This window comes from Manis pentadactyla, chromosome 2 (genome assembly GCF_030020395.1).
Source record: "Manis pentadactyla isolate mManPen7 chromosome 2, mManPen7.hap1, whole genome shotgun sequence".
In the NCBI taxonomy this organism is placed as follows: Eukaryota; Metazoa; Chordata; class Mammalia; order Pholidota; family Manidae; genus Manis; species Manis pentadactyla.
In genome coordinates, this window is record NC_080020.1 from 82,855,464 (window position 1) to 82,880,705 (window position 25,242).

A 25,242-nucleotide genomic window follows, 5' to 3' on the forward strand; every position below is an offset into this window, starting at 1 on the left:
ATATATGGGCCACTTAGTTTGACCCAGGGGAAATAAATGTCAAATAGAATTCCTTACTGCCTCAACCAAAAATAAATTTTATTAGAGAAGGGAAAAAAAATAATACAGAGATTAATATATGTAAGCTTGCACATTTTAATTACCTGAGTTTCCTTTCTTTGTAGTCACACACTCAGCTAGGTACTTAGAGGAACCTAACGGTATGATTCCACAGATGCTCAGGGATGTGGGGTTCAAACCTGCCACCAAGCAATTTCATCGGCTATCAGGTCTCACTAACTCACCCTAATGTTACACAAGCTGTAAGAAAACAGTTCTTACGAGCTGCAGACTAATGATCGGGAAGTAATCAAGAGCTGAGGTGCCAATGACATCTTTTACAATTCCAGTCACACACCATCCCATAATCATGGACAAGGGATGAAAATCTTTAAGTCATAATCTTTTACTAAATAATCTTCAGCAATAGCCCAATAAGGGATAGGCTCAAAACATGACATCCTCTGTACCTGTGATGAAACAGGAAGGTCCACTCAAACTAGCTTCAGGATGCTCTGAGATTACTCTGTGGGGACTGCAGGCAAGATCACCAAAGAAGCTCCATGGGAAACAGATGATGCTCCATGATTAAAAGCAACATTATTGATGAGTAGCAGACTTTTTATCGCATAAGGCCGTTTTAGAAGGATACAAGTTGAGAGTTTTGCTGAGATTCTGACAAGGAAGATTTGTATCCTATGGACATATCCACTGCCTTCCTACGACCATCACTTACTGTTGACTTCATTGATATTGCCTTGGATTTCCGCTTGGGTCAGCAGTTCTTCATAAGCGTCTCTTTCTTCTTCTGAAACACAGTTATTCTGCAAAACAAAGTCTTCACTGATTCTGAGATTTAATTTTTCCAAAGCTCAATATTCAAAAGCAAAAATGTAGAGAGTGATAAAAACCATTCACTATTATTCATGTGAACTTGAGGCAAGCATTTAAGAGTGCCCACTTTGGGTAGGGCCCTAGGGTTAGACATGCCTGGCAAAGTTTACAAAGATGAACAACAGACCTGGTGGCTCTCTGAAAAGACCTAATCATATGATGCAGAAAACATTAGGTTGGGTTGCTTGATATGGCCATTCTTTGTAGATCAAAACCAGCTGAATATTGGCAATTTCATTTGATTCAGTCTAATAAAACCAAGAAAATAACAAAAATACATAATAGAACAGAAGAGATTCTAGGAGAAGTACATACTCAGTTGGAAAGAAAAATTAAAAAGCAGACAATTGAGGAGGGGCTGGAGAAACAGAGGAATGTTAAAGTCAGAGGGGGCAGCAGGGTGGATTTGGTCCGAGGTAGGAAAGCTTGGCAGGTGGGCTGCAGCATGGAGTCTGTGACCAGGGTCAGCCAAAGAGGTGGGGAGGTAGGTTAGCTATCCTGGAGGACTTTTAAGGCCTAGCAAAGGACCTGTACTTAACTTAGGAGGCAGTAGGGAATCAGGGGAGGTTCTGGTGGGATGGCATCAGATCTCAAGTGAAAGATTAATTTTGTAGCCTCTAGCTCTGAGAGGGGCCGGCCTGAAGAATGACAGGAAGTAGGGAGGCCCGTGAGGAAGGTGTGCACGAGACCTGAGGTGGGACTGGAAGGTGGGTGGTGGGCGCATGCCTGGAAGGAAAGGCAGACAGAAGAGAACAATGGAGAGGACAAAGGGGACAGAAAAGGGGCTCTGAGACCATGTGGAAGTCCTTCCAAAGGGAAGTCAGCAAGGGGCACACATATGATAAGGGCAGGAATGAGAGAAGCACCCTTGGGACGTGGTGGGGGTCAAGGTTTGGGACACAGAGATGAAATTCTCTGGAGGAACGTTACAGGAGCCAGGAATCAAGCCGATGACTGATTTCTTCAAGTGGATGAGCTTAACTGAGGAAGAGAGAAACGATTCAAAGTCGGGCCATCAAGAATCCTGTATTTAGGAGGAGGAAGAAAAGTCACTAAGAGATGCAGAGGGTAACCAGGGCAGGAAACCGCACAAGCTCAGGGAGCCGACGGTCTCAAGGCAGGCAGAGAGGGTGGCGGGAGGCATGCCAGGTGCTGGTGACAGCCACCAGCTGGGAAAAGGGGGTGAGATAAAGCAGTTACTTTCTGCAGTCAAGCTGAAGCTGAAATGGCAAAGCTTAAAAATAGCAAAGTGGGTCAGGAGGTGGAAGCCCTGAGTGTAGACCAAGTCTTCAACAACATGAGACAGGAAGGCAGCAGGTGTGGTTAGTACGAGGAGCAGGCTGCCTCTTGCTCAGATATGAGGGTAAACTACTGGGAAAATACAAGTGGATTAAAAAACATCTGCTCTAAACTTCAGCACAACAAGATTAACCTCTGCTAATAAATCTACAGGTAACTTGGTTAATACAAGGTCTGTCGGTGATACCTAGGAAGGAAGATCCTGAGCTGCTACTTTTCACTTTCCAGGTAAGAAGTCTGTGACATGACCTTCCATCCTTGCAATCTACACTATTCCTCATAAAAGGAAGCCTAATTTCCTTATGTAGTGTGTGGTCTTCTTTTACCCTTTGTTTCACCCAAACCAGCTGCCCATGGCTCTAGGGACCACGGCCAGCTGATTTAAAAATATCACTTTTACCATTAAAGCTTTTTCAAATTGGCTACTTTCTCACAACCATATTTATTAATGAGAATCTACTTAAATACCTTCAGTCTGGCGGTTTCCTCTTTTCTCTTTTTTGCTTCCCAGAGTTCTCTCTGATATTCCTGTGCAAGGCTGTCATCCACTGAAGTTAAAACTGCATTTGGGTTCCTCAGTGTTGTAATGGTCTGCTCTGCTACCCCTTTTTCAATAGCCTCGTTAATGGCAATAACTGCAGCATGCACTGAGAAGAGGAAAAATGATACTTATTAGCAAAAGATGACATGCACAGCAGTGTCAACAATGCATACATAAGCTTACAGCTTTACTTGCTTCTGTGGCGTCCAATAAGCATGTTAAAGAGACATCAGACACACCACAGAGCCCCCCTCTGACACCCTCCCTGCCTGCCTGTCCACCCTGGGCCCTGGTGGAACATCTGTCATGAATCGCTCCTCAGCCTGCACTGCGTGGCTACAATGGACCAAGCAAAACGCCAACTGCTGCAATTGGAAGGTGGTATGGACACTACCAGGTTGTTTCCAAGAGATACTTGCAGCACAGAAGGACAGTGCCGTGATGCACCCACCACTAAAAACTAAGCATGTAAAAAGAAGAGAAATATTTTAGAGAATGAAGATATTTCTGGAACCTCTTAATTCACATTGTACAAGTGGATGTTTAAAGTCCAAATCCATGCCTTGGTTATATTCTGATAGGCTCCAACCAACCATCTATAATACCTGTAATATAAGCTTTAAGAGGGGGCTTAAAGTATCTTCTAATTATTTCGTATAACCAAGATCAACAAATAAGGTATAGGTAAACCTCAAGTACATGGCAAATTTGGATTTTAAACAGACTTACAAGCAGCTTCATCCACGGACAGTTCATTAGCCAGAATACCACCTATTTTGCTGAAAGATGGCATCTGTATTCCATATTTCTCGAGTTCCTTTCTCATATTACTGATTTCTTCCTCTGGAAAAGAACAATAGCAACAAAAAATCAAAGCAAGCCACAGAGATTCAGGCAGGAACGAGCATATTCATACCAAGAAATGCCTTCATCTTAGGCTTCCTCCCAGAAAGGCAGGACTTATTTTTTCTGATGAAGGACAATACGAAGTACATATCATTATTTAAAAAATTAAATAAAGGAATGTCTTCATCAAGAAGGTGGGGCATTTCTAAACAGACCCTCAGGGAGAAGCCATTTCTCATTTCACAAATGTGGGGAAAGGAAACCTTGCCAAGTAAAGATAAGTTTTTTATTCTGATCAATATAGAGGAAAAAAGGAATCAATATCAAAATGAGCAAAAAGGTATCAATACCTTTTCTCAGTAACTTCCTTGTACACAATTATAAAGATGAAGAATGGTACCTGTGAAGTCTACTTTGCCCAACAAATCCTGGATCTGGGGTGCTATTCCTAGTTTGAACAGATATAAACTGAAAGAGAAAACAAAATTATCAGAAATTTTATCATCATAAATCTTAGAGTTAGAACTTAATTAAGCCATAAGAGATTTTTTAGTTGAGAAAGACCTAAGAGATGATCTCATCAAACCCATTCATATAGATGAGGAAACGGAATCCTGAGGTAACACAGTCTGGGGCGGGGTCAGGACTAGAACCCCAGTCTAAATCCCAAGACTGGTCTTCTGTAGTACGTGGCACTTCCATAGGGTCAGCTATCATCCACTTGCAGGGAGAGTAAGAAACACAACTAATACAAAACAGCAGTTTATAAATGCAATAACCATTTCCTTGGATATTCCTTGTGTGGTGATTCTTATTTTATTGAAAGTACAGCTCAAATTCTATTTTCCTTTCCAATATTCCTCCAATTATCGTGCACCCCTTGAGGAAATATTTGTTTCACATTTTCTGAACTATCCATGGATGGGGCGATATTAAAGATAAACCATGATGTAGGCATGTTACAAAGTGGCTGATGGAGAACAGACTATGTTTTCAAAAACTTCCTTAGGAAGTATTGATGGCACCTGCTAACCTACCCATGACCTGACAAAGTGAGCTGAGGGCTGGCATCTACATTCTCCCACGATGAAAATATATGGTTATATGGCTTCTCCCACTTAATCATTGAGACATAGTTTCTCTTCCATATTTATCATAACTTCCCCAGCCTTCAAGATTAATTCTACAAACCAACTAAAACTTCCATATTCCATTTATCATCAGTTTTGTCAGATTTATAATTATGAGACTGTATTAGAAGTTAGAAATTACACACTGACACATGGGAAAATTAATTGAAAATGATTTTGATGGCTTGAAATATTTCAAGATTATCACTTCAGATGTTGATGTGAGATGGATCTGAGTTTATAAAACATAAAATGTCACTAAAGGGGCTCAAGATCGAGCCTTCCTAATGGTATTAAAACAAACTCAAAATGTCTGATCAACCAATATAAATAGCATGCATTGAGATTAACTTTCTTTGATCATTTCTGTAAAAAGCAATCATTTAGAAAACAAATAGGTGGTCAAAGCTAAAAGTTAGTGACTCATGATTTAAAAAAAATTACATAGAAAAACATCACCCAGAGATAAACCCTAAATATTGATATAAATCCTATTAATGTTGTTTCTGGAAACAGCTATTCTGGAAACTGACATAGTATGCTATAACAGGATCACACTGTAATTTACATAACCAATTGCTGAGCACTGAGGTGGCCACTAATTATTCACTATGGCAAATAATGCTACATGAACCTACTTACATATAGATACATTTTTGTGTGGATATCTTGTTACAATAAATCCCTAAAAGCAATACTGTCAGTCTGAAAGGATATACACACAGAGCTTCAATGTTTATTGTCAATTTGTGTTATTTATTTATTTATTTTTATTTTTAATTTTTAAATTTTGGTATCATTAATCTACAATTACATGCAGAACATTATGTTTACTAGACTCCCCCCATCACCAAGTCCCCCCCACATACCCCATTATGGTCACTCCATCAGTGTAATAAGATGCTATAGAATCACTACTTGTCTTCTCTGTGTTGTGCAGCCCTCCCCATGCCCCACCCACTACATTATGTCTGCTAATAGTAATACCCCCTAATTTCCCCCTCTTTTCCCCCCCTTCCCACCCATCCTCTCTAGTCCCTTTCCCTTTTGTAACTGTTAGTCCATTCTTGGATTCTGTGAGTCTGCTGCCGTTTTGTTCCTTCAGTTTTTCTTTGTTCTTATACTCCACAGATGAGTGATATCATTTGGTATTTGCCTTTCTCTGCCTGGCTTATTTCACTGAGCATAATACCCTCTAGCTCCATCCATGTTGTTGCAAATGGTAGGATTTGTTTTCTTCTTATGGCTGAATAATATTCCATTGTGTATATGTACCACATCTTTATCCATTCCTCAACTGATGGACACTTAGGTTGCTTCCATTTCTTGGCTATTGTAGTGCTGTGGTAAACATAGGGGTGCATATGTCTTTTTCAAACTGGGCTGCTGCATTCTTACGGTAAATTCCTAGAAGTGGAATTCCTGGGTCAAATGGTATTTCTATTTTGAGTTTTTTGAGGAATCTCCATACTGCTTTCCACAATGGTTGAACTAATTTACATTCCCACCAGCAGTGTAGGAGGGTTCCCCTTTCTCCACAACCTCACCAACATTTGTTGTTGTTTGTCTTTTGGATGGTGGTGATCCTTACTGGTGTGAGGTGATATGTCATTTTGGTTTTAATTTGTATTTCTCTGATGATTAGCGATTGGGAGTATCTTTTCACGTGTTTGTTGGCCAACTGAATTTCTTTGGAGAAGTGTCTGTTCAGATCCTGTGCCCATTTCTTAATTGGATTATTTGTTTTTGTTTGTTCAGGTACGTGAGCTCTTTATATATTTTGGATGTCCACCCTTTATTGGATCTGTCATTTATGAATATATTCTCCCATACTGTAAGATGCCTTTTTGTTCTATTGGTGGTGTCCTTTGCTGTACAGAAGGTTTTCAGCTTGATATAGTCCCACTTGTTCATTTTTGCTTTTGTTTCCCTTGCCTGGGGAGATATGTTTATGTCCAAGAGATTTTTGCCTATCTTTTTTTCTAAGAGTTTTATGGTTTCATGACTTACATTCAGGTCTTTGATCCATTTTGAATTTACTTTTGTGTATGGGGTTAGACAATGATCCAGTTTCATTCTCTTACATGTAGCTGTCCAGTTTTGCCAACACCAGCTGCTGAAGAGGCTGTCATTTCCCTACTGTATGTCCATGGCTCCTTTATCATATATTAATTGACCATATATGTTTGGATTAATATCTGGACTCTCTATTCTGTTCCACTGGTCTGTGGGTCTGTTCTTGTGCCAGTACCAAATTGTCTTGATTACTGGGGCTTTGTAGTAGATCTTGAAGTTGGGAAGTGATATCCCCCCTACTTTATTCTTCCTTCTCAGGATTGCTTTGGCTATTTGGGGTCTTTTGTGATTCCATATGAATTTTAAAACTATTTGTTCCAGTTTGTTGAAGAATGCTGTTGGTATTTTGATAGGGATTGCATTGAATCTGTAGATTGCTTTAGGCAGTATGGCCATTTTGACAATATTAATTCTTCCTAGCCAAGAGCATGGGATGAGTTTCCATTTGTTAGTGTCCTCTTTAATTTCTCTTAAGAGTGTCTTGTAGTTTTCAGGGTATAGGTCTTTCACTTCCTTGGTTAGGTTTATTCCTAGGTATTTTATTCTTTTTGATGCAATTGTGAATGGAATTGTTTTCCTGATTTCTCTTTCTGCTAGTTCATCGTTAGTGCATAGGAAAGCAACAGATTTCTGTGTATTAATTTTGTATCCTTCAATTTGTGTTTTTAAAGATATTTTACTCATTTATTCTTTGTAAGTAAAGGGTTAACAAAACCCCTTTCCCTTCTGAGAGGGATGCAGACCTTCAGCTAACTTTCTAGCTCTTTCCCTAGGACCTGGTAAAGGTACACTGATGATCCTACTATTAAGCCTCATTGTTGAGGAGAAAAATAACCCTTGATTGAAAAATTGCACCTTTGACTAGAAGGAATTGTAAGTACCTAACAGGCACCACACCTTTAGGTGTCCCTGAGTTCAGTGCCTCATCTAACTGGCACAGTCCTAGGGACCTGGGAAGCCATGCTGTGGAGCTGTTACAATAGATCAGGCTGCAGGGGGCTGAGGTTTAAGCCAGGGAGGGCCATGCACCCACCTACCAATGTGAGTCTCACTGCTTAGCACCCAAGTTGTCACCTGGGGTACCAAAGAGAACAACTACCAGACGGCTGTGAGGACGACTACGTGGAGCACCTAGAAGGCTCCCACTGAAGAGCAAACACTTGATGCTACCCTGTTGGCAGACTGGGTTTCTTGGCTCTCTCTCCTTCTGATCATCTGGTGCCAGAAGTGGCTTAAGCAGTCCTGAGAGCCAGAAGTTTTAGTTGAACCTAAGCACCTGCTGATGGCTTTGGCCCAGTTCCACCACCAATACATGAGAATACCATTTTCTTTGTCCCCTTTTCACCACAGGATACTATCAATGAAAACCTTTCTAAGCTGCTAGCCAAAAATGGTATTTAAGTCTGCTTTTCCTTTTGTTAGTGTGAGGATAAACATATTTTTCATACACATATGGGGGCATTTTCATTTCTTCCAGGAAGTGACTATTAATTTCTGAATTTTAAATATTATTTTTTGAGGGAATTGGCCCTTCTCTGGTTTTCCCCTCTTTTCCCTCAAAACCACAGTCAAAAGACAAAGAACAAATGACATTTTAACCACATGGTAATTTTAATTTAGTACTAAATTCCAATATGATATGCATGTCTTATCCATAGAGGGATATCAGACTCTGAACATTCTTCAGTGTAAAAGAGGCATTATGTATTCATAATTCAAATCTAGAAAGACAGGGTATAATTCTTAGTTTAAATTCTAGGTCTTTGGAGATTATCAAGGATATAAAACCATTTACACAGCCTCTAAAGACTTTACTACCAAAGGTTCATGCCAAACAGGCCATTATAATTAAAACTAGTATGCTGACATTTTCAAAACCGTAATATTTTATGAACCACTTCTCAACTCATTATTACATAGGAGAAACAATTCCAGTAAAAGGGGAACTCAAATCACATGGAACAAATGAAATGTCAACCTCCTCACTTGCTCCTTTCTAGTGACAGGAGCTACAAAATTGAAGAGAATTAAACACACAGGGATGGTAAAGCTGCAAAGGAATTCTAGGAAAATAAAATCAAGCCATACATTAAGAAATGAAAATAGATCCCTAAATGATAAACAAATGTATACTTCAATTTCTTTCATACTGCTTGATTTTTCTCTTCCTTTTTTACAACTAAATGAAAAAATAGATCTGAACTAATTTTCAAAGAAAGCTATAAAAATAATTCAGTGGGAGAAACTTTGAAAATGTGACAGTAAAATTTAAGTTGGAGATACCCATAAAATGTCTTCTAACTAATTTTATATCAGTAATTATTTCAAATATTTAATGTGATTTTTAATGTGTATTACTTATATTATATTATGCTAGTTTTAACATACTTTAAACTTATATTCTGATATCAAAGCCTAAGCTAATGAATATCTATTATCTTTAATATATTTCCACTTCTTCCCCACCTACATAATGTTGAGATAATCTAGAACTTTAGATCCATCCTTTTATGTTCATATTATACAGCAAAAATTTAGACAATTACAAATTTTATTAGTTTCTTTTATTTCATCCATATCTAATTTTCCTTCCCTAACTTTACCTTTGTTCTGTTGTACATAAGCATAAATGCTTAACAAATGTTAAATAAACTGAATCACTAATTGCACACATTTTAATATTTTTACTTGTTCCTTGGGTATTGGTTCTGTTTATCAAATCTAATGCCTACTTCACAGGGTTGGTTTCCCTCAGGTGTCTGGCATTTCTTGACTTGGGATTTTTTTTAAGAGTTGCCATTTGTCATTGCTGATTGCAGATCCTGGTGACAGGAGCTGGCCTTAAGGAGTCTGTGGGGAACAATGGGGCTGACACCAGGAGGGTGCCCTGTGTCCTGCCTTCTTAGACCAGGGCTCCCTGTGCTTTCTTGGGACTATTAGCTACCTTGCTCCTGGTATGCCACCTGCCATCAGCATCTATACTTGCTGTTTTAGAAGGGTTAGAAGTGCCAGCCCTATAATGCTGGCCTGGGGGTCTCCTTTTCCTGCTGTCTCTGTGCTTGGAGCAAGCCCCATAATAACTCCTGGCTCTGCTCCATCCTTCAGGGATTTGGGGGCTATGGTCTTTTTCTGCTTACTTCTGTCAATCCAGTCCTACCTGTCCACTTTCTGTCAGCAGTAGTTTTAAGTTTCTGGTCAGTGGACAGCATTCTTTCTTATTGTACGTGATTCTTTTTTTAAAAAATTACAGTCCTAATAATTTCATGTCAATTTTGGCAAGGGAGTGAGACAGCTGTGCTCAATGAATTGACATGACTCTTCTCACATTATTTCCATTGCTCTCCCAGTCATTCATTCAATTTCTATGTACTATATAAGAAGTATTTTTCTCTACCATGCTGTATTTGGGCTGCCACACACACACACACACACACACACACACACACACAAATAAGTTTGTTGGTAATATGGACTAAAACAATTACACTAAAAAAAGTGTTAATTTTCCCCTGTGGTACTAAAGAAGTTAGGTGATTATTTCCAATTATAGTTTTTACTTCTCCATTACATACTGTAATACTAATATAAATCTCACAATAAGCAGACATTCTGGTTTAACTAAAAGTTACCACAAGGTGGTGCTGAGAAGTTACCTTTTAGTTGGAAGAATCTTGGCTTTTATTTTAAATCAGAGATTTTTCTTAAACTTGCGTGGATCAGGTAGAACTCTCATTTGCATACATATACTGTCACCAAAAAGTTTTTTCGAAGTTAATGTATCTTTTTTTATTTGGCTTCAATTTTCAACATTTGTTTCTGATGTTGAAATTTGAACCATTAGCTTTAAAAAGATCACTCTTCACAGTGTGGGAGTTTTATTCTGAAATTCTGTGTGGGAGGTGCTTCCCAGCAGATTACTCAAAGGGGCAAATGTTTACTAGGAAACTGTACGGATCCAGTATTCCCAGGCTGAAAGGAATCAGCTATGGCAGCCGGCTATTTCCCCAGCATTTAAATTCAAATAAGGCCATTCATTACCTGAAGCATATAGGAAATCCAGAGTGTTAATCTTAAAAAAAAAACAAAAAAACACCCAACTTGTCCAATATAAAAAAATACCAACTTCTTGGAGCTCTTCCACACTGAACTTATTAAGCACCTTTAGTGCTTAACAACCAACACAAAGGGCTGAAAGCATTCCCAAGAAAGCTGAGGAATTAATGTCCCCATAGCTTCCCATGTGTAAGAAAGCACTTGGTGGGAAATAGTGAGCCTCTTATCACACCACAAGGGACAGCACTGGCATTGCTGAGAGGTCAATTACAGAGAGGTTGCCTTGAGGACAGGAAAGCCTCACCAGCCCATGTGTTCCCATTTGTACAAATAATATTAGTTCAAGTAAAGGAAGCAATAAGTAAAACAACAACAACAACAACAACAACTATTAGGGTTTTTTCTACTGCTTCCCACATATACATTAAGGGGGACTACAGTAATGAAATGTAAATGTACAAGGCAGGAGCTGAGTTTATTTCAGCTTTTCAGATCACATCATTTCACTGCAGTTCATCTGCTAAAACATGTGAGATGAATGTTTGTAAATCAAAGCTTCACAGCTGACCAGAAAGACCACAGGACTAGAATCAGGTGTCCTGGGTCCTGGTCCCAGGACTGGCAATATGTAGATGTGTGACCCTGGGCAAGTCACACAACCCAAGCTTTAAGGATCTGGACTGAAATGATTTCCCATTGTTCCTCCAGTTCTGAGATTCCATAAGTCTTCATTTTAAAACATCCTAAATGTAACAGTTTAGAGGCCTGTACTGAAATTCAAGTCTGTTGTCACTGTTCTTTAAATTTTCTTAGTATTAGGGAAATGCTTGACTCTCTTCTGAGGCCAATGACTGACTGAGCCTGGAACAGCTCAGGTCTGTTGTCACACAGCCTGGTTCTGAATCCCAGCTCTGTCATAGACCAGCTGGGTGAACCTAGGCAGCCTGTCTGTGCCTCAGTGGTCTTGGTTATAAACTGGGATTAGTAACAGCATGTGCCCCACAGGTATGCTGTGAGCATTAAGTGAGATTACACTTACAAAGTGCTTTGAATGGTGCTGGGCATATAATTAAAAGCTCAGTAAGTGCTTGTCTTTGCTTTTATTATTACTACTACCCCTGTTCAGTAAGTATGTCCTTTTAACACACTTCTTAATAGCCAACTACAGTGGTTTCTCCCTTTTCAACACTAAGAATCTTTTACTATTTCTCCCTGCTGGCTTCATGTCTGAAATAGTTTTACCTGCTGAACCAAATTATTTTCCCATTAGTCACATACATCACTGCCAACATCACGTCAAAATCCAGTGTTCCCTACCTAATTTTCAACTAAAAATAAAAGGAATCCTGAGGCAGCCTTCCCATAGGGAAATGAGTTCAGCTGAACCAACTAAAAAGTTAAAAATATGAATTCCATAGACTTCAAGCTGGAACCGGCAGTGTATGTGCTGTGTTAGGTGACAAGACACAGTTCACAGGACATGGTAGGACCGGAAGGCAGAGCCACGGCACTAATTTAGGGTAGGAAAAGGAAGAGAGAGGATGGTCTGGAGCAGGGGGAGAGTTGTGAATGTGGTGTGATCTGAAAGCTATGGAAGGGGTACCACACTCCTCACCCTAGTCCCAGACACTGCCATCTCCAGATATCCCGCCTGAGAACACAGGATAGAGGCTCTCCGCAGGTAAGGAACTAGCTCTAGGAAGCTTATGTTTAAATGTAAATGTTTTCTGTCAGAGATGTAGTCAGTCTGGTATAAGGCATCAGTGGGTTTCTTAAAAGGGAAAGGGTCCAAGGGCGTGGAGTGTAAGACAATGAGAGTTCATATTGATAACCGAGGAACAGATTCAAGGCAACCTGATAGGCAAGGCAGCTGCCTGACTGTGGGGAGCTGCAGAGGAGCCCTCCCTCACAAAGCAGTCAGGGCACGGGGCACAGCTGGGCAACCACAAGTGGGTCTGCCACAGCCATTTTCACAGGGCAAGCCCCAAATGTGGGCTTTTCCAGCATCATTACTGCATTGAAAACATGACTGCTGGGGCAGCAGCTACTGAAATTGCAGTAATCCTCCCATGGGGTGGGGTGGGCTGGGGGAGGTGAACCCTTCTTCAGGTTGTTGCTCTCAGTGTCTTAATGGTCAAGGAAACTTCCAACAATAAGAAAGGCAGAATCCAGAACCCTAACCTATTCAGACAGAACAATCATGACCATGACACTTTCAGAGGATTCCTTGAAGGGTAGTTGTTTCCATGTCTTAGAGCAGGGATAATCAGGATGGGATTGGAATATCCTATTGTGACCAGACAGCAAGGACATTTCAAATCATGTCAGGACAAAGGAGCTGGCTAGAAAGAGCTCCCAGGGACCAAACTGAATACATCTGGTACTTCAAAAAGAAGATACTAATCATGGTTAAGTCTGTGAAAGGCCAGGAGTTCCAAATGATGATCAAAAAGAGAATGGAATAAAGTGTACGAAAAGGAAGGTGTAATACTAAGGGATAAAATAAGACATTGCATAATCATTTGTATTGATTTTAACAAGTTGTTAAGATACAGATTAAGACAGCGTTAAGAAGTGTTAAGATACAGGTGCTTTGTCATTTTTTTATCTGTCTATAGAGAGTTTATAGTATTTACATTACACTTGGACTCAGGAAGTCTGGGTAAACCACATAGCCCTAGAAAACAAAGGAAGAGTTCCAAGAAAAGGACAGACCGAGGATAACAGGTTATAACAAAAACTGCCAAGTGAGAGGAGGGCTGGACACTGATGGTCACACCCACAGTCAAGCAGAGGATCCAGAACGTGATCTGAGATGATAAATCAGCACAGGAGCGAATGAGGCCCAAAGAGCATCAGGTAGAGTCATTCTATCATCTCCTGGGGGAGAAACTTCCAGAATGCCCAACTAATTTCAAGAAAACATTCACAAGGCAGACATAAGCTCTTAATAATGTTAGCAGATCAGGCCAATACATCATCCAGGCCATACAACAGGACAACGAGTCCTGTATCCCTGGCCAAGCAAGACTTAGGAAGTAAATAGTTTCGGGGTGCAGGGGGTGGGTGGGGACAGGAGCCAGACTGTACATGAAAAACTGCCTGGAAACCATATACTGAGGATTTTACAAGAGCCAATGGGTGTCACAAGTGAAGTTCAGCCTGATGCTTGGTAACCAGGGTCTGACTCCTCTGGGAGAAGATCCCAGACATGTGGGTGCCATGCTGTGGCCTACAGCTGAGTGGTCAGAAACTAGACCTGTGACCTGGGCAGATTTGAAGGGGTCTTCTTTTGTTTCTGGTGCCCATGAGATCAATCAGCTCTGGATAGGTATTAAAATATTACAGCCTTAGGGTGAGTTTGAATTAATGTATAAATAATTAAATGAGTGAAACCTGTAGTATGGATCTGTTAGACTAGGTCTAAGTGTGGAAGTTTGTAATAATGTATCTGGGCATTTCATCTGCACTGAAAGGTACTTGAAGTGTTCAAAAAAAATCAGTTCTCCTAAAGTGAACCGTTTAAAGGAATTCAATTTCATAATGTTTAAACACTCAACAGTTGTTTAGTAAACTGAGTAATGAACAAGTTGCAAAAGGTGCTCCTTTCCATGCATTAAAGGCCTCCAAACAGTTAAAAATCAGTATTAGGAACTTAGCATGGCTTCGCTTCTTTAACTGGTTCCTTTTTATCACATGTACTTTAAAGCATTCTGGATGAAGCCGCAAAAAAACCCACAAACCCCACCCCCACCAAAAATATGTCACATACACATTTTAAGTCTAAAGACACCAGAATAGTCACAAAGAGTGTTTTTCACTTGGTGCTGAGATAGTGGGTACTTTAGCTTTCCCTTTGATATTCTTTCTGAATTTTCTGATTTTTCCATAATGAACATATTTTATTTTAAGTTAAATAAGAAAAAGGTAATAAATATTTCTTCAAAAAAAGCATGCAGGCACTCATCACTGAGGTGAGTCTCTCCATGTTATTTAGGCAAAGCCTGACGGTTTCCTCTGGGGCTGCTGTGCTAACATTCACCGGAGTCGGGGCTGGAAGACAGACAGCAAGCTGAACTGGCAAAGGGAGCAGGTTGCAGCGGCAAGGATATTGGGCCTGCAAAGAAGCGGTAAGGTGAGGGGCAGGCAGGAAAAGGGAAAAGCAGGTACAAACAAGAAGCAAGGGCCAGAACCCAGAAGATCTTGATGAGGTTGTTAAGCCCAAATCAAGAAGACCAGGAAGAGAGGATAAGCTTGTAGGGCCAAGAGCTAACTCTGCAGATGAAGTCAGGCCCACAGGCTGGGGCAGGAGGAAGGATCTTCCTGCCTGGTTCCTGATCAGAGCCTCTGACCTGCCTAATTCCCTCGCAGGTAATGACAGATCTGGACACAAGCAATGTTGCTGCATCCGCAGACAGGATATAAGGGCTGAAGGCATATTTGCCCATTTCCAACATCACTTCTCATTATGCAGTGAGGGCAACCCATTGACTTATTAAAGAGCTCTGCTACCCAGATTCCAAGTGTGTCTGACCCAGCAAAGCAGGGTATCAGCCTCATTCGAACAACTACATTCTGAACTACTGCAGGAAAAAGTTTTGATAGAAAACAACTTTAGATACACTTGCGACGTCTCAGTTCCATATCAAGAGGCAGGCACAATAACTTTAGAACAGAGAAAAGTGAAGGAGATTCTCCCAGGGAATGCTGTTTATTAAGTAAATATTGCTTTTAAAGATCCCACTTAAGGTCAAATCTGGCAAGTGACAGATTCAACAGGAATCTGCTCCAGGATGAATAACTGTGTAACTGAGAAAAACAATCCTTGAAAATATCACACCAACATTTGCATACAATTGGCAATAATAAGCAGAAGTCGACTTTTCTTTATTTACCAAGCTGTCCAAGTCATGATTAAAACTATGGCAAACATACATTGGTAAGCCTTAATGAGAAAACACAAATTCTATTAAAAAACAGTGAACTTAGCATGCTATTTCTTCATAAGCTGCTTAACATTACACCCAGGTGTGCATTTCAGGAAATCAGTTTAAACTTATACAGGATGCCCCGTGAGCATGCTACAGATCTGGAGATTAGTACTATGATGCCTGCGTATGATAATGACATTAACTAATGGTAGCTGGCTTGGCAGATCACAAAGACGGTGCCAACTATGGTGTTAAGTGAAAAATATTTGACAAAGAATTGGGCAACATATTTGAAAATATTCTTCAAAATAAGTGCTTTTGCACATGAAGCTTTTAGAAATCCTGCTGGCATAATGATACACTAGCCACATATGAGGAGGCAAGCACAGAAGCGTTTTTTTTCCCCCCAGTTGTTCCAAATTACTAGAATATAAAGAAATAATAGAAAAGGTACCTACATTTGGTCTATATTTCTAGCAGTTGTCATCTTCTAAAGAAATCTCATAAGAACTGATGGGGGAGAAGTCAAATTATGTGACATAATCAAAATTCTTCTTTAGTAGGCCAGCATTAAAATGAATTATTATAGAAACCTTTTCCTTCGGAGAAGAAAAGAGCCAGGAGGAAGTTAATGTAAACCTCTAGGCAGAAGATTCTGCCAGGAAAATGACTCCTAGTGATATAAACACAAGGCAGATGTTCTAAAAGAAATTTAAAATTTAATTAGATGTGAAGTCTTCCAGCCATTACCTGTGCGCATGAAAGAAAACAGCCACAAACTGGATTTCTAGAATCATCTTTGTTACCATCTAAAAATCACATTTCTTCCAGGCCAATAAGATAAAAAAATGTTCAGTGAACTAGCAGAATCTCAACATTTAAAAAAATTTAGTTGCTTAACAATTGCTTTAAAACAATGAATGTATCTTAATTTGACTAATTTTAAGCAACTTCTGTATATTTTTTATCCTTAGGTACAATTTCTACTGAACAAAAGGCCAAAAGAAACCAACCTGAATGGAAAGAATTGAACCAAACTGTGATTTCAAAAAGATCAAAATTATAATAACCATTAAAGTTACTCGTTTGATATATTTCAGCTGTATTTGGAAACTAGATCATAACTCAAGAATATGGTAGCATTATTTCTATTGGTGGAGCCCTAGAAGTTTCAACTTAAATTTTCTGCTTTTATACTCACAGGTTTTCATCTCCTTTCTGGTTTTCTATTTGAAATTAGATTAAGAAATGAGAAGAATACTTTTCAAGTTTAAGGATTTGTTTTTTGTGACAGTTATTTTGATTTTGTATAAGTAACTTCAAAATTACTCAATCCAATAAAAAGGTCTTCAGATTATTCAAGTTAAGATCTTGCTTCTACAACAGAAATTGTAGCTTTATTTAAATCTACTTCCTAGACTTTTAGTTGTATTTTTTTCCCCCACCTTAGTGCGTGTATGCAATAGATCATTCTTGGTATGTTTTTCCGGTCATAGACATCTGTTGTTTCTGGATAAAATATCTGGAAAACAAAAGAAATGATGTGTTTATTGTTTTGCTTTTGACAATTATTTTAAGTCTCCTAAAATTATCATACTTTGATTGTCCTTGCTGTTCTGTATTTATTGAAAGACAGAGAAACTGTGTTTAAAGCAGGCTGTGCTCCTAGGGCGGGTGGCAGTTCAGTTTCGCTCCCCAAGGTGTGAGCCTGTGCAGGCTCTGCTTTCTGCAGCAGTTACTCCTGTGCCTGCCCAGAGGTCCCCTGCCTGAGAAGGGTGTCTTCCTTCCAGCATTTTATTACGCTGTTAAAAACCTAGCTGTGCAGTTCTGTAAACATGTACGTACACATATACAATACACAGACTGATTTTTTTTCTGCTTGAAGTAGTCTATTTTCATTGAATAAAATCTGGAAAGTCTATAAAGTAGGAAGGAAAAAGACCTATAAGCTCACTTCCCAGATTGTTACTATTAGCATTTTGGTATATTGTTTTCCCGTCTTTTTTCTGTTTGTGTCCAATTTCTGGTTTATGTATGTAAGTAAACAAAATTTTACATATTGTAAAACTATTTAAAACACTTAAGAACACTATGTCTAAAACATGCATATGATTCTTTCATATGTTTGAGTGATAATTTAACCAGTTCCTCATGGTTCAACATTTTTTTTGTCTCCAGTTTTTCTCTAGTAAAAGTCACTGTATTTCCTAAGCACCTGATTACTTCTTTTGGATACATCTAAATATGGAGTTACTAGATTGAAAAGTCTGAACATTGAGGCTTTTCATACACATTATTTTTTAAGCTAGAAACTAAAAGCCTGATAAGAAACAGATTTCAGAATGGGGCACCAAACTTCTCTCTTCCTAAGAACCAAAAAAATGAGTCATTAGGCTTGAAACTCCTAAGATTAAGATAAGCATATTAGCATTATTTGCTTTCAGTAAAGATTTTATAAAATATGACATAAAAACTGAAATTAAATCATGTACCATATGGGAGTACTTGGTACTCAAGTGCAATTTTCTTTTGGACATCAGAAGAAGCTGAGAAAAGAAAGAAGCAAAGTTTCTTGGGCTACAAATAAACAGTCACTAAGCACTTAAAGATATGTCTGTAGCCCAGGAAATTTCAAAGGTCTTTCCAACTTTCCTTTAACACATTTGCTGTTAAAGTGTCAGCGAGAAGAATGTGTGACCAGGTATGAAGTTCTCCTGTATAAGCTGAGGATAACTACAACTCCCACTCCCTTTTCCTTACATAAGAAACTTTTATATTTATATGTTGCTTCAGGAAAAATCATTATGAATGTGTCTTCTTTTAGCAATTTATAGTTCACTAGAACATTTTATTCAGCACTGTATCCCCAGCACCGAGCATGATGCTGAGCACAAAGTAGGCATTTCATCAATATGGATAAATGAGGGCATTAATAGCAAATATATCAGTCAATTCAGTACACTATTGGTCTCCCACCCCTGCAATGTGGTGATGTATCAATGACTTCATAAAACACATCAGTGTTAAAATAGAATCTGCTATATGGATTACTTGTTCGGCTTGAAATCAAAGAAAATCTGGCCCAACATACACACAATTTGGAAAGGTTTAAATCTATCACATATAATGAAATTATTCTAAAAAAGTATGTTGCCTCATACTGAAAAATCCTATTTGAATTTCTTTATTATTCTCTTTACTACCCAGCCCTCAGTTAGTATTTACTAAAGCATAACCTAGAAATAGGAATTCTGTATTATAACTAGTACCCAGATGGCAATAGCATTTAATGTTTCAGGCATTTTAGGAGAAGGGGAAGTAGTTTGATGAAAAATGGCAGAACATAATCAATACTATTTTGAGATAAAATAAGCTGAGCTGAAACAGATATAAGCACAAATATATTTAAAAATAGGCATTTGGAATTTACATTAAGGAATCTTTTTTGTTGTAGTGGTTGATTTTAATTGCAAACCTGGATTAATAATAAGAACAATAACATAGGACTTAAGCCTACCTCCTTGCTTGTAAGCTGGACCACTCCTAAACATATCTTTAAAATAGTTGCATGTAATAAGCAATACAAAAGGAGTCAACTATTGGTAACACAAAACCTGGTGGATTTTGAGGGCATTATGTTCATTGAAAAAAGTCACTATCAAAATATTGATTACTACGATATGATTCCATATCTGCAACATTCTCAAAATGACAAAACTATAGAGATGGAGAACAGATTAGTGGTATCAGGGGATGAGCCTGGGAAGGGATGCAGTGTAAAGGCTCACTCCTCCGAGGCATCAGTAACTTGATTGCGGTAGCATTCACACAAATCTATTCATAGGAGGAATTGCATAGAGCCACACCAGCACACACACACACCTGCACAAACACACAAACACATGAATGCATATAAAAATGGTGGAACCTGAATAAGGTCTGCTGCCTAGTTAACATCAATACACCAGTGTCAGTTTGTTATTATACTACAGTTAGGAGATGTCACCACTGGGAGAAGCTGAATGAAGAGTACACATTGATGTACTATTTTCGCCATTTCCTGTGATTCTATAATTATTTTAAAATCTGAAGTTTAAGAAATAGCTCTACAATTTCTTTCAAATGTAATGTTTTCCCTCATTTCCTCTACTTGTCTATTTGTCCCACAGCTTAAAGGTGCCTGTCCTTCGAATTTAACAAGTTCTGAATATTTGCTGTGTTTTATTTGGGACATCTATTTCATGAGTAAGAGCTATAACTCCTTAGCCTTTATCATGATTTAAAATTTAAAGTGATACTGTGATTTATAATAATACTTAATAAAAATAAATTAATCATTATAATTTATAGTGATACAATATATAGTGATACAATGAGACTTGGAATCTTAAGTACAGCAACATGAAAAAGGGAGGTGGCTATTTTAAGTCAACTATCTAGCAGTTAAAGCTTGTTCTGACCTTGTTTAATTTATGCACACTTTTACTTGGCTCTCTCAATCTGTACACATACTTTGTTCTGAGTTCTTACCATATATTACTTTGCATAGGTCTTTCTGTATTTCTGTCTAGTCCTCACATTTCTCATTCCAGAGACAATAAGGCATCTGCTGCATGAACATCCCTGATTCTACCAAGTCTTTCCTCATAGTGAGCTGTTTGCACAACCCCTTGGTTTGCAGTTCAGGCTTACCTTGGGTAGACCAATAGACTCCATTGCTCTTAACCACTGGACGGTGTTATCTGTATGTCGAAAATGAAGGCCGGACTTCTAATGTGAGGATGGGGTGGGGGAAGGAAAGAAGGGACCACACAAAAAGTGAGTCACTTGCAAGAACAATTTTTCAGGAGCAGGATGTTTTTCTCTGAGAATAATTAATACATAAGACAACTGGAAACATGATAAAGGAGACCAGACTCTCTCAGCAACATGACAACCATTTGGGATGCGCCTTTCAATTCACACACTTGAGGTAATTCTGAGCCAGAATCTCAAAGACCACTTAATGTCCAGCACATGGGAAAGGAAGTTTTATGAGACAAGTGTGCACATGCATTTATATACATGCACTCACACACCCAGTGTCAGGACTGACAACTGTGGCTGAGAAACCTAGTGACTTCAGGAGCACAGGATTTTAAGGAGACCAAATGCCTTTTCTCCCCTAATTTCTGGATCTGCCAAACTATTTTTTTCTAATCATGAATGCAATATGATTTCTGTAGAGAATAGGAAAATGTAGAAGAACACAAAGATAAAAACAAAAACTCCACAGTTCACAGCTAATTTTATTATCTATTTCTCCCATAATTTAATCCTAATCCTGGCCTTGTACAAGAAGTAAACCTTCACTGGAAATGTTTACAAGACCTTTCTTTACCCATACAATAAAAATAAGCTTTCTATGTCTTCCATTCTCCTTATAGTCCTCATCAGTCAGCCATATCTTCTGTAAGGGCTATAAATATAGTATCCTTGCCAGTATCTTGTGACATTTTATGAGGTTGAGAGCTTTAAAAGTATCTTGTAGTTTTAATTAGTTAAATCAATAGCATGCTATCTTTTTTTCATTTTAAGCAAATGTACAGAAAAGTAACTACCACAAGTTTCATCATATAATTAACATCTGATGGTAGAAAATCACATTCGGAAAGTCTGACTTGTCTAATCTTCTGTGACCTTTTACAGTCTAATAGTTTATTTAGCAGAAAATATTTTTGTTGCTGTTAGAAATTATAAGGCACAGCACTCCCACCATAGTCGGAATTTCACTTTCCAAGGTTTCAGGTACCCGAGGTCAACAGTGGCCTGGAAGCAGATGATCTTTCTTCTGAAATATCATCAGAAAGTCATTAGCAGCTTAAACTGTATCCCAGGGCCTGGATCACTCACCTCACTTCACCTCATCATGTAGGCATTTCATCATCCCCCATCATCACAAGAAGGGTGAGTGCAGTACAGTAAGATATTTTGAGAGGAGACCCCATTGACATAGCTTATTACAATATATTATTATAACTGTTCTACTACTGTTGTTATTAATCTCTTACTTTCCCTGATTTATAAATGTACTGTGGGTATGTATGCATAGGAAAAAGCAGAGCATATACAGGATTTGGTGCCATCTGTGGTCTCAGGCATCCACCGGGGGTCTTGGAATGTATCCCCCATATTCCCCCAAGACCACCTTCAGAGCCCATGACATATTCCTCCAAGATCCTCAAAGATAAGAAAACTTAGTTATCTGAAGATAAAATAGGGAAATCAGGCACAGAGATGCTAGTCTCTAATTTCCATTCTTCCTGCCTCAGAGCAAACACCCCCTTAGAATAGCTCATCTACTGTTCATTGCTATGGGTCATCACTGGCTTTAAATTCCTCCTTCATACACTCATCATAGCCAATTCTCAATTATATATTTACTTACAGTCTGTAAGTAAATCTATGTGCCAACCCTATGTGCCATGAAAGCCTGTCTGCCTTGCTTGCCATTCTGCCTTGAGTGCCTGGAATGGTGCCTGGTACCCAGTGGGTGTTGGTAAGCATTGTATGGATGAATGAGTTCTACCCTCTGTGTATTTCTATCACAGTATAGCTTTTTCTTTCTTTACAACTTTATTAAAATTTACTATATAATGTATCTACCGGCAGAGCAGTGGCTCTCAAACTTTAGTAGTGCATCAGAAGGGATCACCTGGGGTGATTATTCAGAGAGAACCTTCCTGGATCTCTGACCAGTGGATTCTTCCTGACTCGGCAGGTTGCGCTGGGCCCAGGAGGCCACACACCCGTCAGGTGTTCCCGCAGGAAGTCTGAGCATCGCACTCAGAGGACGAGTGTCAGACTCCAAGCATCTTGAGTAAGTATCAAACAAAGCATAGAAGACAAGAGAAGAAATGGACTCCTGTGGCTTAAAACTACTGTCATTCATTTCTACTCCCAACATACTTCCCTAGCACCTACAATGGGCTACACCATTCACTGAGGATATGGCAGAGACGACATACATGTTCCCGCCTTCATGACAAGACAACCCTTACAGGACACCATGGTGTGTCAAGAGGGACAGCATTAGGCGCCACGGCACACATGGCTGGTCACGTAACTCAGACCTGCAGCAGGAGGTGGAAGTGGCTGGGGAAGGAATACTTATCATTAGAAGGTTTAACTTTAATCACCTTTCTAACTTTAAATTAATGAGGCTGTATCTAAATTGGCAGACAAAGGGGATGGGGCAGCTTTGAAAGCTCCCATCTGCTTAACTCAAAACTGAGGTTTTTAGAGCTTAGGGACAGAGCCTTGGCCCTTGGACACACTGCCTAGCAGGCAGGCCGCAGCCTAAGAAGACCATGCAGCGAGTGCCCACGCTCTCTGAACTCTGTTTGCGGGCGACACAGCAAGGCGCTGGGCCGGGTGAGTGAGCCTTCCCTTGTGTTTCCACATCTTTCCTCAGTCCCATGACTCAGTGCTCCTTGCAAAGGACCACGAGATGGGCTTAGTCCTGAAGTACACAAGGACAGGAAGTTAAGTCTCAGATTCACTAGTATTTGTCTCTTTTCATTTCTGTAAAAGAAATGATGGCCTTAAGTAAAATTTTATGGTTACATGGCAAATCACTGAAAATTTCCATTCAAAGACATCGGGCACTTTCAGGGATTTAATAAATGGCAAAAAAGAAAAGCTTCTTTTCTCCATCAATGAACAGGGGTGGGGGTTAGTTTCCATTGTCCTGTTCTCTCCCACATCACTGATGGCATCAACCCCCCTCCTTCTGCTCCCCCTTCTGCCTGCCCCTCCCCTAGCAAACCTTCTTCCTGCTCCTGAGTCTTCCAGGGCCCTGACAGGGTAGGGGAGGGCCAACACGACACTTCCCTCGACTATGAGCTTTGCTCACAGATATAATCAGCTGCCTAGCTCCACAGCTGTTTCATTTTGTAACAAGAGATTGGAAATATTTCCCCCGTCCCCATCCCACAGAGAAGTTGCTGTTCATTCAAATAGTAGGATCTTTAATGTCAGGAGGAAACAGTACCTCTTTCAGTTGCCATTGAGGGGATCTGCAGCTGAGCTGGAAAGAGACAGCTACATTTAAGGTGTGTAATGTGCCAAGGGAGGAATGGACCAGCCCACCCACTTAGTCCTGAGGCTACCTCCACCGGGGAGGTGTGTCTGTCTGGCCTGATTCTCACTACCCACAACATCAAAACAAGAGGCCCACAATCCCCTTTCAAGGCCAGCTGGAGCCCAGCCCAACTACACTCTTCATCAAATCTACATGGCTATTAGTACTAATGGGCCTAGGTCTCAGTAGTAACCATTATAAAGCAATGACAAGAAAAAGAAAAATCATGCCCTAAAATGTGGACAAATGTTAACTTATTTTGTGATATGGAGATATAAATATTATTTTTCCATTTTTTTCCTGAAGTTTAGAAATGCTTTTCAAAATTATAGTGAGCTGAAATTGAGGGATGAAACGTGGCTTAATAAACCCAAATTTTAACAAATGCAAGTGCTTTTATTCATAATTCAAAGCAGAAATGTTTGCTTAGTTATCTTTTAGACAAACCATGAAAACAGACTTATAAAATATTTGTCGATTCATCTTGTCTACTGTTAACCTACATGATTACTGACACATTTGCTCTGAATTAAATATACATATTTTAAAAATAAATTTTGTCTCAATAGCAACTGAAGGGTGTGAATCATGCAATAAATGGGAGATCATTACATTTTCAACTATACTTAATGTTGTCCCTACAATTATAAGAGAAATAACTTTCCAGGATATTTGAAAATCTGCAGACAAGAAAATATTGATACAAAGAACTAAACAGAATACATTAAGAAAATAAAGAATCAAAGAAACTTTAGAAACCACAGCCTGAAGTGGGCGAGAGATCATATACTCCAGGAGAGAACATGATACATTTTTAAATTCCCTTTCGAAGACACATCTAATGGAGGCGTCTTTGAGGTTGGTGTTTATTTTTTTCCTTCACTTTTTAATGGAAAATTTCAAATATATAAAAGAAGACAATGGTATCATGAATTCCTATGTACCATTGTCCCACCACAACATGTATGAACTTGTGGCTAGTCTTGAGTCACTATCCACTCTCCTCCCAATTATTTTGAAGCATATCCTAGATGGCAATATCTGTAATTACCTAGAAATGTATATCTAAAATATCAGAATTTTAAAAAATAAAGACTGGTGTTCTGGTTTTGTTTCCACTCCCATGTGCCTTCCCAAATTAGCCATGAAGGAATTCTTCCAAACAGTTGTGCACAAAAAGGTTAGTCTTCTTTTGTTTTAAACACCAAATGGAAAAGAACTCCTACCTGACTATTCAACATTACCACTCATTTTATCGCACTGGCCCTAACTTTTTAGGGCCACAAGTTTAAGTCCCAGCTGGGTACTTTT

At 39.1% G+C, this 25,242-nt stretch overlaps 1 protein-coding gene across 2 annotated transcripts in view; it reads right to left on the reverse strand.

Moving 5' to 3' along the window:
* IQGAP2 (IQ motif containing GTPase activating protein 2) overlaps nt 1–25,242 on the reverse strand; it is a 275,493-nt gene that overhangs the window by 105,932 nt on the left and 144,319 nt on the right. Inside the window, exons 4-10 of one of the 2 annotated variants that reach the window (XM_036886058.2) lie at nt 20,502–20,579; nt 18,302–18,355; nt 17,255–17,331; nt 4,020–4,087; nt 3,503–3,616; nt 2,701–2,879; nt 776–863 (exon numbers count right to left, since the gene is read on the reverse strand). In XM_036886058.2, coding sequence (XP_036741953.2) covers nt 776–863; nt 2,701–2,879; nt 3,503–3,616; nt 4,020–4,087; nt 17,255–17,331; nt 18,302–18,355; nt 20,502–20,579 — 658 coding nt within the window. The remainder of the gene's footprint in view (nt 1–775; nt 864–2,700; nt 2,880–3,502; nt 3,617–4,019; nt 4,088–17,254; nt 17,332–18,301; nt 18,356–20,501; nt 20,580–25,242) is intronic. The other variant, XM_036886059.2, reaches the window with a different exon arrangement.